The sequence below is a fragment of the Helobdella robusta genome, assembly GCF_000326865.2.
Source record: "Helobdella robusta unplaced genomic scaffold HELROscaffold_19, whole genome shotgun sequence".
In the NCBI taxonomy this organism is placed as follows: Eukaryota; Metazoa; Annelida; class Clitellata; order Rhynchobdellida; family Glossiphoniidae; genus Helobdella; species Helobdella robusta.
Window position 1 is genome coordinate 1,409,071 of NW_008704034.1, and position 12,629 is coordinate 1,421,699.

Genomic DNA, 12,629 nt, shown 5'->3' on the forward strand with positions numbered 1-12,629 from the left:
TTAATAACGATCAAATTTGTGGCTAAAAAATTCATTCATTCGTTCGTTCGTTCGCTCATTCGTTCGCTCGTTCGTTCATTTATTCATTCAATAATTTTTACATGTGCCGTTCACTGTAAACGATAAATAATTTTCTTCATATAATAATATAACGAATCATCAAAAAATATGATAAAATAACAAAAATAAATGAACAAGTAAATAGAAGATTTAAAAGTGTTTATGAGTAGCGCTTTTCATGGAAGGAACTTATTGAGGGAGTTGAAAAAACTAGTTATACTAATAATCCTATCTACCTATTCAATTGCCTCAACTAGTGATATCTAAGCTTCAACTTATCAATTCATTACAATTAAGCCCCAGCTTATCTGAAATTACAAGAGTAAAAGAGCCCAATCCATTCGCCAAACGGCATCCACCCAACCACCTTCACAATGCTTTGGACTCCGAGTTTATAACAATAATGTAAAACTTAATAACTTACCTATTGATAGATCTATGGTGTTTAATTTACATTACAAAATCGTTACTATTATTACATTCTTGCCCTTATCTACCCATGACATTAAATTACTCTCAACCTTTGTAATAATAAATTTAGGTTCTTATGAAAGTAAAATTACGATTACTAATGTATGTATTTGTGTATGTATTTGTGTATGTATTTGTGTATGTATTTGTGTATGTATTTGTGTATGTATTTGTGTATGTATTTGTGTATGTATTTGTGTATGTATTTGTGTATGTATTTGTGTATGTATTTGTGTATGTATTTGTGTATGTATTTGTGTATGTTGTGCGTAATACGCAAATGCGTGAAATGTGTGCAAAAAAATAGAGAAGCGATGAAACTTACGCTGTCCGCCCACCTCAGTTCAACTACATCAATGTTGTATGTTCTATCTGTCTTACGATTAAAATTATTCCTCCCTACCTTACCTATAGTTACCTAATGTAATGTGTGCATGCGTGTATGGTGTGTGTGCGTGTGTGTGTGTGTGTGAGCGTGTGTGTACGTGTAAGATTTTTACGAGGAATGTACGAAATGTTCAACTAGTTAGAGATAAGACGTGAAAGAGTTAGACAAATGAATAAAATGTAATCACTGTGAGATTACTGTTCGTACAGCTCGTGTAAATTTACCAAATGAAATTTGTGACATTATGGAAACAAATAATAATTAACAATGGTTTTTAAGGTGTTTTATAAATGTCAAGGTCAGTTCCTTCCTTTGATAAGTTGTTGGTTCATGTGTATCATCGTGTATGTGCTTATATTATGTTTTTATATTATGTTTGTGTGAATGTATGTGCAAGTGCGCGTGTGAGTGTAAATACAAATTAAAAAAGTAAATAAACACAATATATATATATATATATATATATATATATATATATATTATATATATAATATAAGTATGAAGTAATGTTATAGGGTATGAGTGCACGACGAACTCTTTGATTAAGTGTCGTTATTGGACAGTTTATATCATCTTTGTTATCACTCGTGTGGCTATTTATTTCATAAACATTATTTCCTTTTTTAAAATCACGTGAATACTGATTTGAAATAAAGACCAAAATAAGCTGTATAGAATTGATCTCTAATTAAAATAAAAAATAATAATAGTTTAAACAAATGATTTAAAATTATTTGAATTCAAATCGTCCATCAAATCTGCTGGTATTTTCTATCACTGCTACTACAATCACTACTACTACAACTACTACTTCTGCTGCTACTACTACCATTACTACCCCCAATTCAATACTAATGCTATTATGAACTTAAATTTTAATGCCATTAAATGTTTGTTACTGTCTTAAATAGTTGAGAGAAAATGAAATGAAAATAAAAGGAATGAATGATTGAATGAATGAATGAATAAACGAATAAATATGTAAGCTACGAATAAACAAAAAAACGAACGAACGAATGATAAAATGAATGAGCGAACGAGTTAATAAACAAATGAAGGAATGAAAAATGAATGAAAGAATGACTGAATAAATGACCGAATAAATGAACAAATAAATGAACAAATAAATGAATGAAAAATGAATGAATGAAAGAGAAGATAAATGAATAGCAATTATGCTTAAAAGAATGGTTTCTTAGAAAATAAATAGCTTATTTTGATACATCTATTTAGGCATACATGTACGCAGAGCAAATGTATGTTAATAGATGAGCGAGCAGTGGCAGGCGATAGTTTACAAACATGTATAGTAGAGTGATAATAATATTATTTGTTATTATTATTATTATTATTATTACTATTTATAGCCGATATTTTTACGGTTTTAATTTATAGTTTATATGATTTTGTAATTAAGTAATGAAAAACAATTACAAGTTTCCGTATCTCAAACATAAAATAAGCAGTTAAACATGGCATAAATATTTAAAAAGAAAACTTAATAAATTATTTAATAATTTATAATTTGATATCACGATCTTCAAACATTTGACTATTGTCAATAAAAAAGTGATCATTGTACAGCGTTAAGTGATAAACTGGGATCTCTTCGCAGTCAAACCCAGACTCTGCAACAGCAGGACTGGGCGTCTTAACCATTACGCTATCTCGCCGCCCACCTCTGTCCATTCCTTTTCCTTCAATTTCAAATTTTATTAAAATTCTCTAAAGTATTCTGTACATGCATTTTACCATCTTTTGTAAAGTAGACTGATCTCTGGTATGGTTATTTTATTAAATCAACACGCGCGCATGCATGTATAATTGTATATAAAACATCAAACCATTTTTTATCTTAAAATCGAGGCAAAATCTTCAGTAAGAATCTTTACAGACTTTAGAACGATCTTAAAATGAATTGAATTCAATAGACATTTACATGAAATGAACCAAGCGCTGATAATGACTCTATGGTTGATTTCAAATTTTCATTCTTGTAATCTGATCAATAAATTTTGCTTATTTTTTTCTAGGAGATACAAATTTTTGAAAAATCAACGATTTGAAAAAGATAAACATGTCTACTGCAACTAAAAACAAAACAAAAAACGAAGATAAACGAAAGCCCTAAAATAACTGAATGATCAATATTTAATGTTAATTGATGCCGATCAATATTTTACAAATTTTCAAACGAAAAACCTCAAAGTAGAAAAAAATACATGAATTTAAACCGACACTTCTAAACAGTTCAGTTATTTTCGCTACTTTATTTTCATAAATAACATCTCGCTCCCATAAGCAAATTTTTTTCAGCTAAATCCTCCTCATCATCACCTAATCATCAGCATCTTCATCTCTTCATCATCTCCTTCTCACCATTCCACTAGTTTCCATCATCTCAATCTTCTTATTATAAACATATTAAGACTTTGTGAAGGTGTAATGAAGCCACTGCTCACACAACGCCAGCATCCAACATATCTCGAGATAAGTGAGCAAGTGCACCACTTTCATCTTGTTTTCCTCTACTAATAAAAAGAAAATTAAATAAATAAGAAAATTAATTCATTCCACCGATGGTTCTCCATCAAAATTAACTCCACATATTCGTAACAGGAGCCGAGTTAGTCGAAACTGCAACATAACACATAACAATATCATCAAATTTATGCATAATTAGGTTAAAAAATTCTTAAAAAGATTATCCATCATTAAACCCTATGTACAAATATAGCTAACATTCACATTTACGTGTATATACTATGAGCTATACAAACATGTATACATAATGTATCATAATATACATATAAACAGATGCACATATGTGTATACTAACAGAAGCTTGCACACATACATGCATGAATAGAAGTAGTGGAAGAAAGTTATATATTAATTCAGCACACTGTAGACAGCGAGGCGCCTAAACGAATTATTATTATTTACATTATTCATTCTTTTGCTTATTATTATTTTTGTTCTTTGCTTTTCATTGTTATTTATATTGTTTATTGTTAGTATTTTGTTGTTTCATTCATTCATTCAGTTGTTGTTGCTGTGTATAGCATTACTCACGTGATCAGATTGTGTCTGAACTTTAGTAGAATAATAATTTGTGCAGTAAATTAAGTATGTACGAGTGTGATGTATTGTATGAGTGAATGTGTGTCTGTGTATTGTGCTCAGTTGCACGAACAAAAAATGTACTCAATTGTACTTTCTTCTTCTCTACTAATTGCCAGTTTAGAACGTGCTTTTCAGAATGTATGTATTTATTTCAGTTGTGAAGTGATCAGAAGTTTGAGAAGGAAATCAAAGTTAAATCTCATTTTTTGGCCGATGAACAGATCATTCAAAATTATTTTTACGCACATCCTTTACAAACATTGAACTTAACTTTATTTTCGATGACTTATGCTAATGTCAGTTGTTAAAGTAAGTCGCTATTTTACAAATCAATCCCCTGAAATTAGGAAAAATATTTATATAAATCAAATAAACCTTTCATCATTCTGTCACATTTCAATCTTCACTAATTTTGAACGCCTCTTCAAAAATATTTACTCATACATACATGTAGATGCCGAAAATGTTTTCTGTTGCGATTTCAAGTAGCTCTGTATGTGCGATGAAAAACGTGTTTTTCGACACTTCGTTTTCACTAGCAGGGCAGCTCCAATTAACAATGTAGTGAAGTAATCTCTTTTTTCCTCTGCTATGTAGTTTCTCAACTTGAATCGTTTCTTCACTTCATAGTGACTTCTCCAGCCTCATCTCTAAAACTTGTGCACTTTTTTTTTTATTTTTCCATCTCATTTTTTTAAATTTCAAAATTATGTACCTTTTTATTAAACATTTAATATGTAAAAGGCTTTTTTAAGCCAATTTAGCTTTTTCTAAATCTAATCACATCATTATTTCAGTTGAACGCTTTCATAGTACTAAAAACTTGTTTATCTATAAAAGAAATTTAACCGATTTCTGTTTCAAAGAGATACAATTTCATTTAAAAGATTTCATGAATAATATAAATAATATACTGAAAAATAACGGATTAGGCTCCAACAATAGAAGAGTAAATTTTTCAGCCAAAATCGATGTTGTCCATATTTTTGTAACATGCGTCGTGTGTGACCTTTTTAATAACACGTAGCACTGACTTTAAATTTTTTAGAATAAATTAGCATGAAACGTCCTACGAATGATGCGACATCTTTACGGAAAAACTTCCACGCATTGATAAATATCGACCAGAACCGGCAAATCAAGCAAACTTAGGGACACCATTACAAAAATTTTATAATACTTAAAAAACAATTTAAATTTCAGAAACATCCGCCAGAAAGTTCGACCGTTTCTCAGAATTTTCAATTTAGTTAACAGAACAGACATTGCTGTCATTATACAATTATGAAAAAAACTTTTGGTTTTAGATAAGAGATAAGACCTTTATTTAAGCAAACATACGTGAAGACATGATAAATTGTGAAATAACAATAGTGTAACATATTATGAATCAAATAAGAATTGCAAACTTCATCTAAATTATTTCAAAGATTGGATATAAACGCAGGAAATTTGAATTAAAAACAAGAAAAAGGTGCGCAATAAAACGCTAACATAACATACGATACAGATGTTATATCGATAATGAGATAAAATACCAAACCATACATAGAAATCAAGATGATTCGTAACTTACATCAAGCGCAAAGGAACAAAATTAATAAATTATCTTTCAGTGATAAATGTACACACGTTAAGGTTAATCACAAAATATAATCATCAAATCAACTGTATCATAAGCAATCCAGTTGTTAATAAATGGTTTCATGCAAGGAACAATAAACTGTAAGATGGGTCTTGGACATCTATCATGGCACGGTCATTTGCTGGAAGCAAGAAGAAGGGTGTGCTGACCTCCAGCTGACGCCATTATGCAACTCCTGTGAATTTTAAAAAGTTAATTAATTAAAATCATTAAATATATTAAAATTTATATTAGTCATATTTCATTCAAAATACACTTTTTAAACTTAACTGCCAAATTAAAAAAATTAAACTGTAGTGTAGAACAATAATCATTCTATACATTCATTCAAATAAAAATATTAATACAGAAATGAAAAACAAACATTTTTTCAAGCTGTTTTCCTTTTATAGGCTTTGGAGCGTAAACGTCTTCTTCATCATTTCCATTGCCAAGTTGAAAGGTGCTGCCCATACCCCATCCATACAGCACGCCCTGGTCATCGACTGCATAAGAAACCGATGCACCGGCACTGATTGACAGTACTTTTTTGTCCGCCAAGGTATCTATCAAAGTCAGCTCTTTCACGTCTTCCTTTACTTCTCCTAATCCCAATCGACCATACTCTTTTCGACCCATGCTGTACGACTTTCCAGCTGCATCCATGGCAATGATATGGTGCTCAGCACAAGCAATCTGCTTCCACTCGATAGATGAATCAAAACTGGGACTCATCTCTGGAGTAAATCGATCCCTCATATCAGGAAATCCTGAAATTGAAACAAGGAAATTTAATATTTGTTATTAATCTGATAAATAAAATATGTTATTTAAAAACAATGATGCTTGAAACTGGTGTCTTACAAACCTAGTTGGAAGTAATTATTGAGACCCCAGGCCCATATTGCACCATCAGTTGTCCTGGCAAATGATATGTAAGCGCCTGCCCAGATGTCAACACATTTCATTTTCTTGCGAAATGACACTTTCCCAGGAGTAAGGATTTTACCTTGAATTAATAAAATAAATTAATGAAATTATTTAATAAGATGATAAGAAATGATATTAAACACAGGATCAGATAAAAATTCAAAAAAAGAAAAATAAAGAAAACCAACTTAGGCCCCTTCGTCCACCTCTCTGGGCAAAATATTCAGCCACCCTGCCCAACTGACCACAATCTGAAGCCCCCAAACTGAAAATGTCACCCTTATTCGAGAGGCACAAGAGATGCGAACATCCACAAGCGATTTTCACTATAGTCTGATCACTCAAAATCAGTGAAGGCTTCTCTATTTTAACCTCTAATATTTGATGTTTGACATCATTCTCATCATCTTTGTTCATTCCAATCACACCACTGTTATCCTGTAACGAATTGGTTGAAAAAATATAAGAAAGAATAGTTAACATAAGAGCGTGGCATACGCGTAGTGAACAAAATAAAACAAATTAATAAGCAAAAATCTGAAAAAGTTTCAACAAACAAGCAAGCAAACAAACAAGTACAAACCCTGAAGGTTCCCCATATGTAGACATGCCCCTTGTTTGTGAGAGCAACTGAGTGGCTATCACCCGCAGCGATCTGCACAACACAACCTTCAATGCCAAGAACCTTATCTGCAGTGAAACAGTTTTCTTCCTCCTCTGTTTTTCTACCCAACGAACATTCATCATTGCAACCAAATGAGTAGATCTGGAAAATATGTTACAATGTATTTTTTAGTATTTAATTTAATATGAATTTAATTAAATTTTAAAGTTTAAAGTTTAAACTAACTTCTCCCTTAGCAGTGAGGCACAAGCTGTGCATGCCACCAGAGCAAACTTGGATGATTGGATCTTTCAAGTTGATCTTGCTTACCCTGTTGGCTTCCATGATGTCAGGACCTAACCCTAACTGACCCACTTCTCCCATGCCCATACTGAATGACGTCCCACTTGCAGTGAATGTCAATGGTTCATTCGGAATCCTATAAAAATTTATTATCGTTGTTCAAATAGGTTGGTGATTAAATAAAATGCAAAACCTGATCTAATCCAGAATTAATAATCACTTTTTAATAATTCAATTAATTTAATAATTAATACTAACTTGTATTTTTTGAGCTGGGAGGCACGTGGACTAGGGGATCTCCGACGCTTCTTTTTTACATCAGCGGCAGCTTGACTTTCGGCGGCTTTTCGCTTTCCTAATCCCATCTTTGAAACACAAATAGAAAAACAAATTTTTAGATTTATCCGGCAATCTCAATCCGTCAATCAATGAGGATGTATATACAAATTGGCGGCGATCACGAAAAAGGAAACAAAACTGAATGAAAAGTGAATTAGATGTTAAGTAGGGCAAACTTAAGTCCTTAAGATATATATATATAATACCCTCCCGCTCACAATCCCGTTGAAAAATTAATTTAATGACCGTTCATAAAATTTACAATCTGAAAGAAGTAAATTAATTATTTCTTCCTATTTCTCTTGCAATTTGTACCATCGTAAAATTAAATTTCCGACATGGATTTCACATATGTATTATATAAAGTTGTAATAAATGTATTAGGTATCATTATAACAATCGCATTATGACAGGGGTGGGCAATTTTTTGGATGTGAGGGCTGCATTGAGAACTATTTGACTTTTGAAGGGCCGCATTGAGAACTATTTGACCTTTAAAAAGCCGCATTGAGAACTCTTTGACCTTTGAAAGGCCACATATGTATTTAAATAGCAAATTTTTTCGACCTGTTGACTGAGAGAGAGAATTTTTGTTAACATTTTGTGGCTGACGGCTTTTTGTTTGGTCGTAATGTTTGTACGTTAGTTTTATTTCGATATTTGTTCGTTCGTTCTTTTCTTTCATTCGTTCCTTCAATCATTCATCTATCTATTCATTCAACTATCCATCCATCCATTCATTCATCCATTCATTCACATACAACCACGTCTTTATTGTTTCCTAAAAAAGCCACAATCTCATCCGCCTTCAAGATCAACGTAGTAGTAAAATAAAATTTCACACTGCGATCAACAACCAACCGATGAAATGTTATTCGAATGTTTCGGTACAACTATAGCACAATTCACAGTTTTAATTCTAAAATTCTATATACCAGATTTGGGTTTTTATTTCAAACCGGTATCCACGTGAATAGTTGCTTAAATTTAAATTACAGTAAATGATTATGAAACCAAGGGGAGGCCTATATTTACCATTAAACAACACTTTCTTATGGTTTGAAGCATGGATATGCAAAGAATCTCAATTTTTGCAACTTTTAATTATTTTCGGTAATGTCGATTTTATTTGTTTAAATTTATACCAAATAAAAGTAATTAATTACCATATTGAATAACAATTTAAAAAAAATAAAATTTTAACATTTTAAATAAAAGCAATATTCCGTTATTAGTAAATATACTACCGTAACTTTCGACTCGAACCTCACCCTCCATCTCCCCTCCAGAAGTAAGCTCCTTGTTCAACTGTTGAAAGTGAGCGAAGGCTGTTATATTTATTCTAGTTATATGTATCAAACAGTATCTTATTGAACAAAATAGTATCATAAAATAAATAAAGATACTTTTTTTTAATATAAAAAATTCTCAATTTGATTTCATTGCGATATCGATGATGATGATGATTGTGACCTGACTAATTAAAAAACATCAAATAAAATTTATAATAAATTATAAATTTGAACTGCGTGCGCACATATGTAACACTGATTACTGTTGAGTTTATAATGAATTTATATACTATATATATACAAAGCGAGCAAAATTTTAATATAAAAGCGCTTATAAATCTAAGCATATTAGCTCAGCTTGGCTCGGCTGGCTTGGAATTGGATGTTAAGCAAGGTGTGGTCTCAAACTATTTGGAATTCTTGCAGAAAAATTTGAACTGCGTGCGCACATATGTAGCACTGATTACTGTTGCGTTTATAATGAATTTATATACTATATAGTCTATATAAAGCGAGCAAAATTTTAATATAACTCTATGCATATTGGCTCAGCTTGGCTCGACTCGGCTTGGAATTGGATGTTAAGCAAGGTGTGGTCTTAAACTATTTTGAATTCTCCCAGAAAAATTTGCGCACATATGTAGCACTGATTACGACTGTTGCGTTTATAAGGAATTTATTACTATATATATAAAGCGAGCATAATATTATTATAAAAGCGCTTATAAATCTATGCATAATGGCTCAGCTTAGCTCGGCTCGGCTTGGAATCGGATGTTAAGCAAGGTGTGATCTCAAATTATTTTGAATTCTCCCAGAAAATTTTGAACTGCGGCGTACATATGTAGCATTGATTACTGTTGCAATTATAATGAATATATATATATATATATATATATAAAGTAACTAGAATCCATGTATACAAATAATTAATAAGATTATATGTTTTATATAAAAAGCAATATAGCAGATTCAACCAGCCAATCAGAAAATTTCGAAGGCGTTCGTTCGATGACGTCAATTTAGTACTGTTGGCATTGTGGTTAAGACTATAATACTGTAGTACATACATTAAATAAGTTTTTTACTGATGTGAATGATTGAAATGGTGAAAGTGTATGGTTGAAACGAGTATAAATAGGAGCTGAGAAAACGTGAAAATCAGATCAGGCATTCTGCCTCGCATGAAGCAGTCTGCCTGATCTCATTTATATTATTTTTTTATTTTTATTTATTTTATTATATAGAGTTATATAGAGTTTGCATGCCTGTGGTTTGTGTGATTGTATGTTGTATTTTTTTATATTTTAGGTGGATTCTTTAGCGGTTGCTCATACATACACACATACGTCATGTTTGTTTGTGTGGTAGTGTTTTATGTTCTGTTTTACTCCTTTTTCTCTTTCTTCATGAGTCTTAAGTTAAGTTAATGAAACATAGGTAGGTGAGGTAAAAATTAATTTATTATATAGGTAGGCTAGGGCATAAGGTGATTTAGTTACATAGGTAGGTTAGGGACTTCTATTCTTTTACTCTACTTGGTGGTGTGTGTTTTGCTTTGTTTTTTTTTATTTGTTTCACATCATACATATAACAGGTACGCGGTGGTTCCTGGTTTTAGTGGGATTTTTATTGATTGAATGTGGTGGTATGTATGGTTATATAGAGTTATATAGAGTTATATAGAGTTATATAGAGTTATATAGAGTTATATAGAGTTATATAGAGTTATATAGAGTTATATAGAGTTATATAGAGTTATATAGAGTTATATAGAGTTATATAGAGTTATATAGAGTTATATAGAGTTATATAGAGTATAAATCCTATATAGATACCTTTCTTTGAGGTTCTTTTCTTTGCCGACCGGTCGGCTTCTTTGCGTTTCTCTATTTTCATTTAAATTAATTAAATAAATAAGATTTTTCCATTAATTTAGGATCATTCAGGTTCATTCATTCAGGTTGAAGCTTCCATAGGAGTTTATCGTGGAAGATCAGAATGGTTGTGATGTCACGCTACGTTTGTTCATTCAGTGGCAAAAAATGCACGCCTGGCTGGGGTTCGTTTTACGGTTTCTTTGCGGTTCCTTTTTGCCAATTGGCTGGCTTTTCCGGCTGGCGGGTTTCACCGCGGCTCGTTTCTCTATTTTCATTTAAATTTATTAAATAACATTTTTTCATTTCATTCAGGTTGAAGCTTCCAGAGGAGTTCATCATGGAGGATGTCAGGCTACGTTCGTTCATTCAGTGGCAAAGAACACACGCCTGGCCGGGATACGTTTTATTCTTTTTTCTCTGTTTATCTCTGTAATTTAACATTAAGTAAGAATGCTCACACGCACACACATACACACACAAATACATTAAGTAGCTTTATAGGTAGGTTAGATAGGCATAATTTTAATTGTAGGTAGGATAGATAAGAAGCATCCAACACTAATGTAGTTGAATAGGTAGGTGCGTAAATTTATCGCTTCTATTTTTTCTTGCACCCACATTACACGCATCAGCGTATTACACACACACACTCAAATACATACATAAACACATATGTTAGTATTTGAGCGTAATTTTATTTTCATTACACATTCTAATTTATTATTATTAAGGTTGAGAGTAATTTAATTTTATAGGTAATTAAGGGCAATAATGTAATTCTAGGAACAATCTTGTAATGTAAATTAAAACGCTGTAAGTGTATCGATAGGTAGGCTAATATAAGTTTTACATTATTATAATTATGTTGGAGCCCAAGGCATTACGTAGGTGGTGGGGTGGGCGCCGATTGGCTAAATGAATTGGGCTCTTGAGTTTTATAATTTTAGGTAAGCTAGGACCGTAATGTAATGAATAGGTAAGTCAAGGCTACGTTGTAACACATACTCATTAATAGATTTAGGGTTTAAGTTTTATATTATTATTACTAAGTTGGAGCCCAAGGCATTACGTAGGTGGTGGGGTGGGTGCCGATTGGCTAAATGAATTGGGCTCTTGAGTTTTGTAATTTTAGGTAAGCTAGGGCCGTAATGTAATGAACAGGTATGTTGAGGGTACGATAGCCGATTGACTCTGGATTTCAAAGTCTCTTGTCAGAGGTAAGCCTTGGTGGCCAGTGGTGAACCGGCAATGGTTTACTATCCGGACGGCAATGGTTTACTATCTGCACGGTAATGATTTACCATGCGGCACGGCCATAGTCTACTACCCGCACGGCTTCCGGACGGCAAATGGTTTACTATCCGCACGGCAATAGTCTACTATCCGCACGGCAATGGTTTACTATCCGGTGCCCTGGTTGTCGGTGAACCTCTGTGCAAGGAGGGAGAATGAAGGGGGACGTTCGACTATCGTACCATTAATAATTTAATATAAATTAGCTAAGGTAATTGAATAGGTAGATAGGATTATTTTTATTAAGCAATTTGAGATGCAGGCACTGCTAAGCTTTCTGATGAGAATCTTCTCTTTATTTTTCTTCCTCAATACGGGC

General features: G+C 32.2%; 1 protein-coding gene across 1 annotated transcript; it reads right to left on the reverse strand.

Moving 5' to 3' along the window:
* Window positions 1-5,804: 5,804 nt before the first annotated feature.
* HELRODRAFT_76996 (hypothetical protein) lies at window positions 5,805-7,611 on the reverse strand (the record flags this gene model as incomplete). The annotated part of the gene is made up of 6 exons (XM_009016732.1): window positions 5,805-5,865; window positions 6,055-6,439; window positions 6,538-6,678; window positions 6,788-7,037; window positions 7,183-7,365; window positions 7,450-7,611. Coding segments are annotated over 6 exons (1,182 nt in total), but the record flags the coding sequence as incomplete, so codon positions are not given.
* Window positions 7,612-12,629: the final 5,018 nt, after the last annotated feature.